At 35.9% G+C, this 17,862-nt stretch overlaps 1 protein-coding gene across 9 annotated transcripts in view; it reads left to right on the top strand.

Annotated features, from left to right (window-relative positions):
* LOC118269916 (zonadhesin-like) overlaps positions 1-16,968 on the top strand; it is a 31,074-nt gene extending 14,106 nt beyond the window's left edge. For 5 of the 9 annotated variants that reach the window (XM_050706758.1, XM_050706753.1, XM_050706761.1 and 2 more), the window contains 14 exons: positions 760-942; positions 1,245-1,436; positions 1,896-2,099; positions 2,348-2,530; positions 3,052-3,243; positions 3,626-3,826; positions 4,231-4,419; positions 12,157-12,348; positions 13,473-13,670; positions 14,002-14,163; positions 14,569-14,757; positions 15,103-15,303; positions 16,198-16,398; positions 16,767-16,968. In XM_050706758.1, coding sequence (XP_050562715.1) covers positions 760-942; positions 1,245-1,436; positions 1,896-2,099; positions 2,348-2,530; positions 3,052-3,243; positions 3,626-3,826; positions 4,231-4,419; positions 12,157-12,348; positions 13,473-13,670; positions 14,002-14,163; positions 14,569-14,757; positions 15,103-15,303; positions 16,198-16,398; positions 16,767-16,774 — 2,495 coding nt within the window. In that variant the 3' untranslated portion in view covers positions 16,775-16,968. The remainder of the gene's footprint in view (positions 1-759; positions 943-1,244; positions 1,437-1,895; positions 2,100-2,347; positions 2,531-3,051; positions 3,244-3,625; positions 3,827-4,230; positions 4,420-12,156; positions 12,349-13,472; positions 13,671-14,001; positions 14,164-14,568; positions 14,758-15,102; positions 15,304-16,197; positions 16,399-16,766) is intronic. The other 4 variants (XM_050706755.1, XM_050706757.1, XM_050706759.1 and 1 more) reach the window with 4 other exon arrangements.
* Positions 16,969-17,862: the final 894 nt, after the last annotated feature.

Genomic DNA, 17,862 nt, shown 5'->3' with positions numbered 1-17,862 from the left:
AATGACTGACCCAGGCATAATAACAAGAATACGAATTTCACGCTAACCCTGCTATTATCATTTAAATATTCACTTATGAATTATTTTGTGTTTAACTAATTCTTATAACTTTAGAGTAATTCTTATAACTTTACTTGAAGTAGGTACTGCAAGCTATTATTAGGACATTAGTTTCCCCGAAAATCAAATCGAAATAATTAAACGAACATCAATTTTTAATAACGGTAATATAATGACTTTTTTCTGAAACCAAATAATTGTAAATGTTTTGATCGACACAAAATATATATTTTGTATAAGATTGCACAATCTTACTATATGTATATTTTGTGTATGTCCTTGGTTACTTTGTGTTCATTATCTAGTATAAGCAGAATTGTTTACCTATCTACCTCATATATAAATAACTTTCGGCTCAGGTACATCAAAACGCCTTGGTAAAAGTTCATAGCAATGTTATAGTTTGAAGTTTTTGTAACGTTGTTTGACGTAGGAACGCTACTTTATTTTCAGGATTGCGCAGATATGCCAAGTTTCTGGACCATCTTAATTACAAAATATCAATTTTTAATTATGCGGCTTTATTTATTGCTGGGGGTACCCATATTGTATAAATATGGTAATATTTATACAATATTTATTTGTACGGATTACGACGTCCATACTTTGGTTTAGCCATGTCCTTTTACCGTGTTCATAAATTTTTGTTCTATTTTTTGTGAACATTTTACTTGCTTAATACTTATCATGATGTTTTAGCCCCATTTGAATGTAAAAAACCAAATGAGATATGGGAGGCCAGTCCTTCAAGTTGTTCTTCTGAGCGATGTGAAGATAGAGGTATACCTTGCGACTTCCCATACCCTGTTCCACCAAGATGCGTTTGCATGGACGGATTCTATAGAAACAAGGACGATGTTTGTGTACCTGAATCGGAATGTCGTAAGTTAAAAATATCAGTTTCAAAGTTTTTATGTCCCTATTTTTTTAATAATAATCTAGTTCTCTCTAAACTTTCTGATTGCTCAAAACATTATAATCTGCTTAAAATAACTTTTGTTTTGGATTATTATTGATACTCGTATGTATTTTATCAAGATTGATGTTCAAAAGTGTCTTCCCGGTCTATTTGAAATAAATAATTTTGACTTCGACTTTGTGCACACTTCTTACCATCAGGTGGGATTGTAGTCAAGCATTAGTTTTTGTCGAATAAAAAAAAAAGGATTCTCCTAATATTTCAGCTCCGATAGCTTGCAAAGGTGATGCAAATGCTACATATTCGGAATGTCCCAGTCCTTGTCAAGCTACGTGCGATGAACCTGACACTGGAGACGCTTGCATAACTGTATGTGATGACCCTGGGTGTGTGTGCAATGACGACTTCATTTTGTCTGAACCTGGTGGTGTTTGCATCAGTCCCTATGATTGTCCAGGTTAGAATCACATTTCTGTTTGATTTTGCTTTTTTAAACGCCATCTGTTAACATATTTGTATAGAATACATTAAATATTAACATTAAGCTTTTCCACCAGAGATGTGTTATGTTACGTTGCTGTGGATGTGTTTGCCTTCCACCAATCATAATATTTATTTAGCTTAGCTTAGCTGAGTGCTAAGCTATGTGTTTTGTATGGAAAGATACGCTCTACAGGGGCGTGCTATAGATGCGTGCCCTGGATATGTGCTAAAAATGGTTTCCCTACTAGTGATATAAGGCATCGAATACTCGAGCTGAGCATCTCACTCGCACATCTGTAGTAATGCTTAGTATCGGTGGAAATGGTCACATAGTTTCACAGCTTAGCTATTACATCTGTATACATATTAATGTGATGGAAAAGCACCGTTAGTCTTCATTTCCAATGATCTTAATTTAATCTTTCTTCTTTAGGTGGATCACCGAAATGTGGTGAAAATGAAACTTACGTCTCTTGCAAAGTGTCTGGATGTCCATCTGACTACTGTCCAAAGGATGATAGCCTTGGTACTGTCATATGCGACCCAATATTCCCGTGTCCTGGAGGTTGTGTGTGCAAACGAGGTTATATTAGGCTCAGCGAGGAAGACGATAGATGTGTTTTGTCTTCTGAATGTCGTAAGTTCTTTGTTTATTGTGTGATGTATTTATATTCGTGTTGGGTAGAATGTCGTTGTGATTTCAGTTTTCGAAATTATTAGGTATTAATAGGTACACCTGATAAAAGGCTCGTCATAGGAATTTAATAATAAATAAAATGTAATACGGTCGGCGAAATTGTGATTGTTTGTTTATTTGAATCTATTTACTTGTTAGACTCTGTTTACTCTTCTGGGATTATAAACTACACACGTTTTACATTTTAGCACCAGTCGAATGTACTAGAGAAAATGAAGAATGGAATACCGACCCTCCAAGTTGCTCTGCCGATAGATGCGAGTATAAGGATGTCCCATGCGACTTCCCGATACCTCTTCCACCAAAATGCACCTGCATAGAAGGATACTTCAGAAATAGCAGCGATGTTTGTGTCCCAGAATCAGAATGCCGTAAGTATCTTCAAAATCAAAACAATTTTATACTGCTTAAGGTATTATTTTTTTGAGAGGGAAAAATTAACCAATGTCTTCTCCCGCTTTGGGCGAGGCGTGAGGGAATGTCAGACTCTTACTGACTAAATTCCACCCCGTTCCTCCACTACTCCACTCCTGCTTTTTGAGATGGAGCCCTGGTCAACCCGCTGGGTAGTCCGTAGCTCCGGGCTACTTATGGCATAGCGGTTAAAGTTTGTTTCATAACAAATTATTCTTCTGGTCTTTTCCAAACTAATTGTGAAGTTGATAGTGAACCTTGAGTGAATATTTCAAATGGAACAACCGCTTTTATCATTCATAACTGAATATATTAATATAGGTACTCCTGAACTTACAAATATTTTTAAGGTAATACATTAAACATGTATTCTAATGTAGGTTTTGTATATTCTACCTACTTCTTTCTAAAAACATCTTTAGTTTCGTTTTTGGCACCTACTCAGGAATGTTCTATTGAGATTGACTAACTATTTTAGCTAAACCAGCATGCAATGGTGATCAAAATGCAACATTCTCCGAATGTCCCAGTCCTTGCAAACCAACTTGTGACAGTCCAGATAATGACGTTATTTGTATTGACATGTGTGATGAACCTGGTTGTGTGTGCAACGAGGGATTCCTCCTCACTGAACTTGGTGGTAGCTGTATTAATCCCTATGACTGTCCAGGTAAGGATCATTTTTGTTTAATTTGCAAAGATTCTGTCAGTATATGATATAATATGAGACAAAAGAAAACACATTGTGTCTTGCGTAGATCTAGGTTTCGACATACAACGGGTTAATTCATTTCAAGATTTGTGATATTTTTTTCTTTATTACTTTCACCCCATCGTACCTTATTATCTTATAATGTACACTCAGCTAATCATTTACATAATAATTTTAAGCTATGAAAATGAAAGGGACTCATTGATTTGTGATATGCATTGTTATATTAAGTTACCTTAGGTTATTCACTTTTCTAACTTACTGAGAATGTATTTTTTTTTACTTTTTTGTCGTTTTTAGCCTCTGATCTTTATATCTATCTATGCCTTGACGTTTTTAGGAGGATCCCCTCAATGTCCTACGAACAAAACGTTCACCAGTTGTAAAATTGACTGCCCGATGCGGTACTGTCCTACGGACGTGAATGAAGTACCAAGAGTTTGTGATCCATTATGGCCGTGTCCTTCAGGTTGTGAATGTGCACCTGGGTATTTGATGCTGAATTCTATTGATCAAACATGTGTCTTAGCTTCTGATTGTCGTAAGTATTTACAGAGCCTTAGCTCTCTTCTTACAAATTACATTCAAATTCATCTTCATTATATCAACCCCAAGACTTCTACTACTCCGGAGCTGCGGACTATCTAGCAGGTTTACCGGGGCTCCGGCTCGAAAAGCAGGAGTAGGAACGGGATGGTTTTTAGTCAGTAAGCAAGAGAAGTCATTGGATGATTTACCCTCATTAAAAAAGACATTTACTACTCCACATAGGTCTTCTCCAATGACTTAGAGATAGATTAAAAATGTTTATAAAAGCGAAAAAAAGTCGTGTGCTATCCATAAGAAAACCCAGCAATGCGGTGTATTTACATAGTATTTAGAAAATAAGAATAACGAGTTCAAAGACCTAATTTCAAATTTAAAGCACATATTTCTTATTAATAGCTCCTCTGGAATGCACTGGTGAAAACGAAGAGTGGAACCGAGACCCTCCAGACTGTGATTTCGACAGTTGTGAGAATGTCAACAGCCCCTGCAATAGTTTTGCTCCTGGTCGACCAAGGTGTGCCTGCAAGGAAGGTTACTGCAAGAACCAGGATGGCGTTTGTGTACCCATACCTACTGAAGATTGTCGTGAGTGATTTTTTGGTTTTGACTTTGTTATTGGAATATATGTAGAATAGATTCGAGCTGCGAAAAATATATCGAGTGGTATATTGCATGTTATGTGTGTGTGTTTTTATGTTGCACCTGTGCTGCATGAGCATTTTAGTGCTGCACACCGCGTGTTACAAAATACATGTATAAGCGGAATTAAAACTATACTAAAAATCTTATTGTATTGATTGATAGTGTTTGTTATTGGTACTTGTTTTTTTTTTCTTAGAATTAGAGCTTGGAACAAATTGCTTGTTTCTTTATTCAACAATTTTCCATCAAGACCTTTATCTATCTTGATATCAACAGGAATTCTTGTCGTTTTTTTTATTAATTTTGAATTATTTTACTTTTTCTTGCTTCCATCTAAATATACAGCTATCCTTTCATTTATATCTCTCGCTAGCAATTCGCTGATAGAATAACTCTTGCACACAGTATTACCATATTTTTCATTTGAATTTCCTTAGAAGTCGGAGAGATTTCATTCATAAATCTGTTCTAACAAAAAGGGAAAGTTTTATCGTATGAAGAATGCATTTGACGCCATTTAAAACTTTTGTCGTCTCTGGTCACAGCTCCGGTAATCCTCTTTTATGCAAAGTGCCGTCAGTAGGTCTAGATTATGAGAATATTTTTAGAGAAATTGCATTTTGCGGTGTAGTCTGGTGAGTAAGCGGAATATTTTTTTTATAAGCTCATCAGTTTTTGTTAAGTTATTATGAGTTGGTATTTATGTTGATTCTTATGTAAAATATTGAATTAGTGCTAAGCTCGAGGTTTTCAGTTAGTTGGCTAACTGAAAACCTCGATAATTGGTAATTATTTCGTTGTTGGGATGTCTTTCCACCAGACATGTACCTATGTAGCTATTACACCTTCGTAGCATAGCTATGGAATAGCTAAGCTGTGAAACTATGTGACCGTTTCCACTGTTACTAAGCAATGCAGCTATGCGAGGAAGATGCGCAGCTCGAGTATTTATAGCACACATCCATAGCACGCATCTATAGTATGCATCTTTCCACATAAAAACATAGCTTAGCTGATTCTGTTTTCACAGTACTATGCTATGTGTCCCAATGAATATGATTAATAGAAGCAATACGCATCCACAGCATCACGCTAGTTATTTTTTGTTATTAATTAACACTTTGACATCTGTGTTTAAGAACCGACGACTGACACAGTAATTAAATAAATATCTATAGTATTAGCTTATAAATGCATCGCTACCTTCCTTTAGGCCAAAACGCTCGATAAACACCCGAAGGCTTAAAAACTACAATGCAACTATTGTTTAGAATTCTACGAATATCCCAACAGGTAACATGTAGCCTGAATTGCTTTGTTCGAAAGCCCTCGAGCGAATAACATGGAACTGAAAAGTGGAAATAAATCCCGGCTTTTTGGAAGGAAATTCGATGGCTTAGGTGGAAACCCAAGCGAAACAAGTTCCTGCGACTAAAGTAAATGTAATAGAAAATATTTTCGGAGTTGGATTAGGGTTTGACACTATTTCCTTCAATAGATAATGTTTGTATGGCTTAATAGGGTTAGACGTGGTGTAACAATGAAATCAGTCGATTTATTGTAAAAGAAAATAGACAGTTGTATCATAATCAATTGTTATTTAAACGTTGTCGCATTATATTATTTTGTTTCTTTGGTTTTATAAATACATTAACTAATGCGCGCAGCTTCGCTCGCGTCGATTATGGACTTTGTGACTTAATTTTTGAAAATAAAACTAGCCTAACTTATTCGTTAGTACATCAGCTATCTGCTAATAATAAGTCCCGTCAATATAGGTCCAGCCATATCAGAGCTTAGCAGGCACAAACAAATACACAGTCAAACAAAGAGACAAAATGGTATTTTTTATTCACTAGAAAACGGTCATATCAATATTACAAAAAGACTCTCCAATTTTATTTATAGGTCTAGATAATTTCACATGCATCAGTATAATACGTCCGATTAGACGTAATGCGATTTAATTACTAACTAGTTAATTTAAGGTGTAGTTTTTCGATACGAACTCAAAATAATTCACTTCAATTAGACCAGGAAGGCACTTTTGAACGTCGAAAACGTCGAAATGGTATGATCGGGTAATAATTAATCGACAATAAAATAATCGTGTACGAATACTTGAATTAATTATTGAATTAATGTTTATTGCATCCAAATACGTCTTATTAATTTAATTCGTTAACAAATATAAAACATACGTACGTTCTTTATTTATTTTATGAATATGATTACCCAGAACAACGAGTCTTTATCGAAATGCGGTAATTCGGTTAAATTGAAATTGTAAAATTAATCAATTGCGAAATGAATTGTATCGAAATACTGTTCATTATACTTTGTGGAACGTTAATTAAACAAAAAGCAAAAATAATTTGGATGTATTAAAAATTATACTGCCTCGTTGGCTGAGTGGTCGCAAGAGCAACTGCCGGGCAAGGGGTCTCAGTGTCGATTCCCAGAAAAAAATCTTACTCGTAGCGCTGAGTCTGGAAATGTGCCCGGTATCCGTATACCGGGCTACCCAATAGGCTCACCACCTATTGGGACCATTACCACATGGGCAATTTTGACCTTGAATTATTTGTAGAAGTCCAGAAAGTTTAAAAGGTGCGAAAATATTGGAGCCGTACAAAGTTTACTTTATGTTAACAAAATAGAAACATCTTTACAATCGAACCAACTTTATGTCCAACCACACTAGCACGTGCCAATGCAATTAAGTGTAACCAACAAAAAGGATATCACGTTGTACGTTACGCGGGTAACTCAATATAGACATTAATGCACATCCCTAGCGTCCCTGTTCTGACATAATGGAGTGACAGTCCCCGTTACTAAGTTGCAAGCCATGGAGTATGCACATGTGGAGTACTTCTAAATGAGGAGGCTGGAATTGAAGTAAAATAGTGTCGACTAGTTTTCATGGCATTGTGCAACTGCGTACAAGAGAATTGTAATTTGATTTCTTTATTTAAAACTATACTATACCTAGACAAAATTTGCGTAGTAATTGTTTCTCTTCAAGTGCGTCTAAATTGCATAAGTCAGCAGATTTTATAAATTAAAATATTCATTTAAATATTTTTCTTCTGGTGCTGGCTTGAACATTTGCGATAGTCATTACTTACTATTAGTCAGTCATTATTAATCCACCACATATTACATATTTTCCATATAGCAGTCACATCTATAAAAATGTTGCCAATTGTCTACATTTTTACCTTTTACGTTTTTTTTTATTATATTGTTGTTTTGTATTTTTAATGTGCCACTTTCTGAGCGTTTACAACCTATTTACACATTTTAACTTATAATATCATTGGGCAGAACCAATTTTTTGTCACAGTGCACAATCACATTATGCCATCTCCTCTTGTGCTTGCTTAATGATAGTACTCCTTACTTTCCATACTCCAAGCCCCACACGATACGTCTGCCTTTTGTTTACTTGTTCTTCTTTAGAAGTGTTTTGAACTGTATTGTTGTATAGCATTTGTTTTTCCCCATTGTTTCCTTCTATTGGTTTTGTTTGAAGAAACAATTGATACGTGATATTTAGTGTAAGTGAATCGGTCTTCCTGTTATATGGTTCATGTGATTTGTTTTGTAGCTTTTTTGTTGTATGTATCGTTTGTTTCGTACGTTAAAGAAATCTTTACACTTATGTGTTGGGAAAGTGTTTTTATGTATTGCTAAGTTTTTCATGTAAATGTTTATAGTTGATACTGAAGGAAACATTAAGAAGTTTTTGTTGGAGAGCTCGATAAATAGCCGTATAATAGTGCGGGGCCGGCATGACTGGAGTGATACCACGGCCTCACCGAAAACTGATTCGTTGTGTGAGTGAGGTTACCGAAAGCACAATTACCCCCCTTCCCAATCTCTCCGTTCCGCGATTCCCCAACCCTTAAATTTCTAACCCCAAAAGGTTGGCAATGTACTTGTAAAACTTTTGGTGTTTCACATGTCCATGGGCGACGGCGATTGCTTGCCATCAGATAATCCGTCTGATCGTTTACCGCCTTATATCATAAAAAAACCTTAAAAGAAGAAAGCTTAAGTCACTATGTTATCATACAATCTGTAAGTAACCAGTAACCATCAACATACAAATTATTTCAACAGTGTTAGTTAAATACAAATTATAAACATTCTTACATTATCCTCAAAGCTATTGACATTTACCAAAACAGTATTATTAGTAAACAACAATTTAAATATTCACAAGCCACAATCAAATCGATGACGTAACTCGTACCTATTCGAATTAATTCGTACACGCTTGGTAAGAAAAAAGTCCCGAGACCGGCGATAGACGGTAGGTAGGTACAGGCTACACATGAAACTACACATAAGGCCGGGACTCCACCAAAGCGGAGACGAGACGAGCGGAGAGGAGATGTTTTTTAAACAACCAATAGAATTGAGTTATTGACACGTCTCCTCTCCGCTCAGCTTCAGTGGAGATCGCTGTGCGGAGATGTGTAATATTTGTATGTCGCGATGGAAGCGGAGATGTGAGCTGTGCGCGGACGACGCGCAGTGGAGACGAGAGATGTGAGCGGCGTGCAGTGAGCGATGTCACCCTCCCCCCTCTCGCCCGCTAGCAACCCGCAGAACCCCGCGCGCGGGGCCATCTTGCTAGTACCACGCCCCGCACCCGAGCTGAAAAACATCTCTTCTCGCACAGCACACAGCACACCGCACACATCTCCGCTTTGGTGGAGTCCCGCGAGCTAAAAAACATCTCTTCTCGCACAGCACACAGCACACCGCACACATCTCTGCTTTGGTGGAGTCCCGGCCTAACCAGTTTATCATGGCCATGCTTTGTATGACCTTTCCGCGTTTTCAAAGGTCAGTTTATACTGGTTTTGTATAAATGTGTGTACACATAGTATAGTAGTGATTTCTGAATCACCTTAGTTATATACTGGTAGTCAGTATGTGTTTACCTACTCATATTGTTTTATCCTCATATTACGTTTAAGTTTAGTGTGTTGTGTTATAAAAACATACATTGTTGAGTTTAGGAAGGTATCACAATGTTCAAAGTGCTGTGTCATATTATTTTACTTTGTCTAGTTGCTAGTGGATTTGCTAGTGATGTTGAGGAAAAAGGTACGAATTAATTTTGGTTATTATTTTATTTTATTAAAGCATATAATGTAATACTTGTTTGGCCAGTATTTTTGATATTTAAGCCCGACTTATTATTATTATTGTTGAGAGGTCTTAAGTCTTGAGATGGCTGTCCCAGTTTTTGTCAACTGTTTTTTAAATGATGATGCGGATTGTTGTGATTTTAAAATTAAAACATACAATAATATTTTGTCAAATCTTGAGATCAATCCCAATCATCCAATCAGGAAGTGGCTGGAGGTACGCTACCTATATTAAATAATTATTTATTTACTTATTTCTTTTATACTTTATTGCACACAAACATTAAATACGTTTACAAATTTTCGAAAAACCAAAAAAAGCCCCGTAATATTGTGCCTGATCCGGGAATCGAACCCAATAATTGTTATAGAATATTGAATAGAATCGTATATGACCCGAATATTGTAGAATCCAGTTCATTGAAAATTCGTATTCATTCAAGTTATAGAGAATTATTTTTCTTCTAATCACCATATTTTTTTTAAGAGTTGTGACCTTTTTCCTACAATGAGACATTAGTAGCCCCATATATTGATAGTTTGCATTTGGACACATGCCAGATGAATGAGGAATATTGCTATCTTGTGTTTTACCATCAGTGAACTGGAAGTGTATGATAGTGGTTGCATTCGATGCTGGTGCACTAATCGTTGGGTGCATTAACATTGATTTTTGCTGAAGAGCTATTGTGGTTGTGATGCTTAAAGAAATTCACTGTGATGTATTAAAATGGGTGATTTCATTGTTTTTTTTTTTCGGAATTCATTGATGTCTTGTGAGTGAGGTTACCGGAGGCCCCATTAACAACCTTCACAATTAACCCAATACTCAATTCCCCAACAAACCCTTAAATTCCTAACCTCTAAAATGCCGATAACGTAGGTACTTGTAACGCCTCTGTTGTTTTGGGTGTCCATGGGCGGCGGCAATTGCTTACCATCAGGTAATCCGTCTGTTCGTTTACTGGCTTATACACCAAATAAAGAATTTCTAATAGGTTCAGTATTTTGAGACTAAAACATCTTGAATCATTCAGGATCTTTTTTTTTTTTTTGAGGGGGGAAATCATCCGATGGCTTCTCCCGCCTTGGATAAGGCAAGAGGGAGTGTCAGACTCTTACTGACTAAAAACCACCCCGTTCCTTCTCCTGCTTTGAACCGGAGTCCCAGTAACCCGCTAGGCAGTCCGCAGCTCCGGCATCAGCCCTACTGGGCCCCATCTGTGGTGGTATTATGGCTCTTTGACGCGTGCTCGGAACGCGACGCGCCGATCATTCAGGATCTTGGATCATTCTTTTAAGTGTGTCTCATTTTTCGAATATTACACCATCTTCCAAAAAATAATCTTCCTTTATACACTAGTAGTAAATGAGTTCTTATTGTATAAGCGTATACTTATATCGCCATTACCACCACACATACTTAACAATACTTAATGCCATTCAAACACAAATTCAAGATAAAGTTACAAGTCCCTTCTAAGTCAAAATCGCATCAATTCCAACTGAAATCTGTGATTCTATTATTTTGGTCGTTATCAGGCGCTTTATAGGCCTTCCAAATGCCTTAATGATGGGCCCTGTAGATGATAGTCGAGATCAGAGGGTTTTACGACCTTTCAGAGTATGAACTTTGTGTATTATCGGCTTTGGAATCGATCTTAAGGTAAATTATATCGCTGTGTAGTTGTATAGTTTTTAGAAATGTAGCATAAGATGCGGATTGTAGAACACTTTTTTTAGGAGAAAAGTATTGTAAAGGATTGTAGGGCATTGTTTCGTTGATTAAGTAATGCAACAAACGTAAAGAGCTGCTTAGTGCTTATATCGTAGAGTAAATTTTATTTTTTTATCGTAATGGATTTGATGGGCTAGTATGGTATTTTGATTAAGATAGCCTAGGCCTCTGTTTACGGCAGACAGTGCGGGTTTACATGGGATCCGACTTGAAAAGCAGGAGTAGGAACGGGATGGTTTTTAGTCAGTAAGAGTCTGACATTCCCTCTTGCCTCGCTCAAAGCGAAAGAAGTCATTGGATGATTTTCCACCTTCAAAAAAAAAAAAAACAATATACAACAATAGTTATATTAAAACTTAACTGAACTGACAGCTTCAGCTACTTCTTAAAGACAATACAATATTACTTCGTTGACAATTTTATTATTCTTATTTATATCACAGACACGGCAATGCTTTAATATTTCACACCAATAGGACTTTCGTTTAAATATTTATTTAAAAGATCTTTCTTCGAAGTCTAGGTGTTTTCTTTTACTCATCTAATATTGAATGCTAATATTGCTTTAAATTTTATTAAGGCTACGGTTCATTTTACAATTTCTTCTAGTTGAGTTGAGTTTATGATGTTAAGTGCTTAGGTATTCATAAAAAAGCCTTAAATTCCCTCAGGGCAATAGTAGCAGACGAAGTTTAGTATTAAAACTCCTTTTTGTGGTTCCTAATATATTTCTTTTTTAATAATAATCAAACGTTTTATTTCTGGATTTTATAGCCAAGCTGAACTGCGGTTACAATGAAGTAGAGGTTCCCTGCAGACAAATATGTCCGCCACAAAATTGTGAGATTGCCTACACAGACTACGCTTGTACTAAGGAAACTGAGATCTGTGAAAGAGGTTGCGACTGCCTTCCCGACCACCTTAGGAATGGCAGCGGAATTTGCATACCGAATGATAAATGTCCTTGTAAGATATTTTTTTGATAAGCACTCTATCTTTTGCATACCCATTTGTTGGTTTCTAGTTCTTTTAATTAGCAAAAGAAAAAGAATAAACATGGATGAGCTCTTAATAATGGCACTCGGAGTAAATATGTCAGTATAGACTGCACAAATGTTATTTTCACATTTATGTTAATATATCAAAACCAATTCTGATCATCAATAGAATTACATATCGACACCAGCAATTTATACTACGCTAACTCGAAATTTGGAAAAAACTTTTTTTATGCCAAGTTGCTTAAAATGTGTGTTTACATACGTCATAAAAAAATTGAGAAGAAATATGCAAAAATAAGAAAGTTACAAATCTTATAAAACGCTAAGTAAAGGTTCTTTTTGAAATCACTCGATTTATATTACGCCAACTATTATTAGCGGAGTGTGCGCGCGGATCACTTTGGTCAAAGTCCGTGCAACACTGCACTAACTCATAGTTAGCGTAGTTTAGTGCGTTCGTGTGTATACTTGTTCGTTTGTAAAATGAACGACTTAGCGACTTTTACGTAGTAAATACTTATGTGTTAACGTATTAATTAGTTTATTAATGGTACGTTGACTATTCTTTTTGTAAGTAAGTACATTTCTTTATAAAAATATTGTAATATGCATCAGATGATTGATCATGCACTACGACCTCCCGTACTACACTACGCTAACATAAGTTAGACGTGTATAAGATGTAACATTTTTTTGATGAATTACGTTTATATACGGCTAACTTGCGCTAAATCAAAAAATAGAAATAATTAAGGAAATATAAATATGAGATATTACAATGAATAAATTAAATATTAAGCATACCAAATTTCAAAAAAGTATCTTAATTAATGTAAAAGTTATCACGTTTTTCCCTTTAAACGCCTCTACTGTAAAGTACGCTTTTTGAGTTAGCGTAGTATAAATTGCTGGTGTCGATATATTGAGAACAAAGCACAGCTACAAAATAATGAAACCATCAATGGTAATATAAATAATCTTGAAGTACACCTAAACTATTCGCACATCACCATGCTACACACCGCACGAAACTTAAATCTCACTTCAAAAGAAAAACATGTTTGCCTTGAAACCAATTTGTATTTTTAGATCCGTCAACTCCCGTCTGTGGGATTAATGAAATTGCCAGAGACTGCAGGCGTATTTGCCCCCCACAGACTTGCCTGAGCAAGTATGCCTTATTCCGATGTAAAGAAAACATACCGTGTGAACCTGGATGTGATTGTGTTGCTAACTATCTGAGGGATGATAGTGGAAAATGTGTACCGAGTGAAAAATGTCCTGCCCGTAAGATCTTTGTGTCAACTTCTTGTATTTACTTCTTTCCTGTTCTTCTGTTTTCTTCTTTCTTCTATTTTGCTTCTTAATCTTTTTTTGACATATTATTACTAATATGGCATACTGTGTTTGAGAGGTTGTTTCTCTGGTTGATTTGTTTATATTATTATAATTTTCTTCGTTTGTATTAACTCCGCCTAAGTTGTCAAACAATACCACGGGAAAACAATGTACCTATACTACCAGGAATCCAAATGTGTGTTTGGGAGACAAAATGAAGCTGTAATTATTTCTCACAATCAGACGAGATTAAAAACTATTTTTATGTTTGTTTTCGCAGCATGTGATGTCCCTGATGAATGTAAACGGACCTGTGCAGTGCCAAACCCTGAGAATTGTGACAATCCTCGTCCAGAAGAAAACATAGATGGTTGCAGTTGTAAAAGTGGTTATGTTCTCTCTGAAATAGGAGGCAAATGTATTCCTATTGAGGATTGTCCAAGTAAGTATTGTCCGATGGAACTTTTAAGATTTTTAAACAATAGGAGTAACTGGTATGGTACGGAACTAAATTCTAACTCAGATTCCGAGTTACTATCGAGAACTTCAAAATATAAAAATAGAACATCCAATATTTTTACTACCTTTTGGAAGCTATTTTTATGGTATAAGTCGGTAAACGGGCAGACAGATCACCTGATGGTAAGCAATCGCCGCCCATGGCCACCCGAAACACCAGAGGCGTTACAAGTGCGTTGCCGGCCTTTTGGGGGTAAGCAATTTAAAGTTTACGGAGAATCGGGGATTGGGAAGATAATGTATTGGGCGTCTCTGAGCTCTTAGTTCCAAAGGAGTTTTTAGTAGATATAGAACGATTAATAACTTAATTAAAATGTTCACTTTCCAGCTGATCAAAGCTGTAATGGAGATCCAAACGCAGTGATCAAACAATGTCCACAACCTTGCCCGGCTACTTGTGATTCGCCAAATGCTTTCCCCTGCAAGAAAATGTGTTTGGAAGTTGGTTGTGAATGTAAACCTGGATACCTCAAGCTGAATGGAACAGGTCCATGCGTCCTACCGGACCAATGTCCTGGTAAGTGAATGAGTGTTATTAATTTTGTTGTGTTTTTACAATTAAGTAACTTTTTTTTTGTCGGATAGTCACTAACTAGCATCTGACATTGTTTTCATGACCAGTTCAGACAAAAATTCGGGTGAGCAAAACGTGGTCGTTGATAGAAATTATACATGAACAATAATTACCGTACTGTATTTCTTTTTAATAATATTTTATAGCCTACTGGTTGGTAGGGTGTGCGTGATGTCGCCGCGTTTGCGCATGCTGCTCATGATAAAAGATGTCCTCTGTACTATGTTCTCCATTAATACGCGAATAAACCATTGATTTGTAGTTAATTTACAGTAATTTTATCTTCAGGTGGAAACCCATGCGGTAAAACTGGTCGTTTTGTCGACTGTAAAGTGGACTGTGAAAGCAGTTACTGCCCAAAAGATGATAGCAGAGACGTTACTATCTGTGACCCTCCAGCAGGCTCCTGTTTACCTGGTTGTATTTGCAACTTAAACCATAGAAAGAGAAGCTACGAAGATCCAACGTGCATTGTATCGTCTGATTGCCGTAAGTGATTTTTAATGTTAATTTCTATTCCCATTTGTGAGAGTTAAAAAAGAAAGTTTGAACACTAATTGATCTATTGTATTCCGTCTACGTAGCAGCGATTTGTAAAGTTTTTTACTTCTTTTCTTTTGAAACTGATGTTATTTGTCTTCTATGCATAATTTGTTTATCATAGGTCTAATACTGTGTGAAATGAAATAATATTGTTACGACCTTATGTTGGTATTTTCTGGAAATTACTAGTTTTGTATGTTACATTTTTAGTTATATATATACAATTACGAGTACTGTGTGAAATGAAATTATTATTGTTAAGACGTTTCTCTTGCGAATTTTTCAATCGAAGATTTGATGTTATTGAAATGCTGACAGTTAAATATTGTACTATTGGAGATTTACATCTAGTAAGAATGTAACGAAGCATTTGATTGGGATCCCTAGAGGGCTGGATAGGATAAAATTGTTGCTGAGTTTGTTGGTGAGCTGCGGCCACGATATTTGTCCTGGATTCTAGAAACTCGTACCTTGTTAATACATATCTCTTTCTTAACACGATGAGCGGGCTAAAAAACTTATTCTAAAATATAGAGTAAAGAAAACAGTAATTGCTTACTGGTATAAGATAAAATATTTAAGAAATAAAAAAAAATTGTTTGATTAGGTTTCGGGTTCCAAAAAATAGTCCATTAAGTATCGTTAGGTTACACTCTAGACCAGTAGACATTAGACTAGACAGTAGACAGAATCTAGATAGTCTATCTAGTACTATTGAGTAAATATTGTGGCTTGCAAGAATTGCAGTGGTTACTTACATGAGAGCGTCTACCAAAGAAGATGTACCTCTATAAATATTTGGCTCCGTACAATATACACAATGTTTCTATGTACTTACAGCTCCAGTAAACTGCACAAGACCTAATGAAGTATGGGACTCCTGTCCCTCAGCGTGTCTTGCAGAGAGTTGCGAGGATGCACACAGACAACCGACTACGTGCAATACTTTGGTCTTGAACTGTGGACCACGTTGTGTGTGTAAGAAGAAGCACTTTAGGAACTCTTCGGGAATATGTGTTCCTGTTAATAAATGTGATGAGCGTAAGTTGACCTTTATATTGTGATTATTATTTTTTGAATTATTTTGCTGTAGTCTAGTTATTGTACCTGGATTTTAGATTGCTGTAGTACATTGTATCTGGATTGTAGATGTGTTTATATAGCATGCTAAAATATATACAACGTCACGCCTTTTATTCCCGAAAGGGTAGGCAGAGGTGCACATTACGGCACGTTATGCCGCTATACAATAAATATCCACTTTTCACCATTTATGTTACAAGTCTACCCAAGGAAATTGGTAATATTAAAATTGATAGGTTTCTTAAAATTGTCTTCTTCTTTATTAAGGCTTGGAATTAACTGTTTTAGGTGAAATTTTTAATCAATCTACTTATTTTCTTTTCCAGCCTGCTGAGGACATCACGACCTGCCAAGGCATTTAGTTTTCTATAAATAAACTATAAGACATTCGATCTTCTATTGTTTAATTTTCCAATGCATAATTCCTGTGTAAGAAACTTTTTGATCTTTACAAAGACATAAATAATTAGGATGAGATAATGTTGTAAACAATTCAATAAATAAATAATATATAATTCAATAATTAAAGGGTTATTTTATTACCTAACTCATTAGTCCAGTGATCGCAACAATCGCGTCCAATGTTCCTTCTGGTAGATTTTTTCAAACATTAGACACGTATTTTTGCTTACAAAAAGGTATACTTTTGACGATACATTGATTTAAAATATCGTGTGACGTTACGATTTACTACATTTTATAGGGTAACGTAACGTATATGACCTTCCATTTCTAAACTTAACTCCGTTTTATCTAAGTAACCTTAGTTGTCAAAATAAAAAAAATACGTGTCGAATATTTTTTGACAGACTAATTACATTTTTAATATTCATGCCCTGTCTACTACCCTATTGGGTATTTTTCAACACGGTGTCTGGAATTAATTTATTCTCGGATTAGGTTCACTCCTTATTCATTCAGATCGGATCATTATTGGATAGACTCAACCATAGTCGCAAGTAGTGAGTGGTAAATCAACCTACTACATTGAAAAAAGACACCGATACGACCTTCAAACCTTCAAGAAAAGAACATACTCCTTTTTAAAAGGCCGGCAAGGCACCTGTGACTCCTCTGGTGTTGCGGGTGTCCATGGGCGGCGCAGATCGCTTACCATCAGGTGACTCGTTTGCTCGTTTGCCTCCTATTCAAAAAGATAGGCATGATGTATTATAATATTTTGGTTAAATAAAGTAAATAGATTATCACCATAGTATAGTCGATTACGAGAGCTAAACATTGCTAATTTGTTCTCCGCAAAAGTTTGGGCGTAGGAAGTAATGGGAAGATGAATCGTCTCATCAATCTTAAGAATATTTTGTTTCGTATTGTTTTTTATTTATGGAGAATGTCTGCTTTGTTGGTCGAGTATGCAAGTTATATTGTCAAGTAATGATTGTGGTGACACATGATAAGTATGAG

This window comes from Spodoptera frugiperda, chromosome 30 (assembly GCF_023101765.2).
Source record: "Spodoptera frugiperda isolate SF20-4 chromosome 30, AGI-APGP_CSIRO_Sfru_2.0, whole genome shotgun sequence".
In the NCBI taxonomy this organism is placed as follows: domain Eukaryota; kingdom Metazoa; phylum Arthropoda; class Insecta; order Lepidoptera; family Noctuidae; genus Spodoptera; species Spodoptera frugiperda.
The sequence above is the reverse complement of the archived record's forward strand: the minus strand, read 5'-3'. Positions and strand labels throughout refer to the sequence as shown.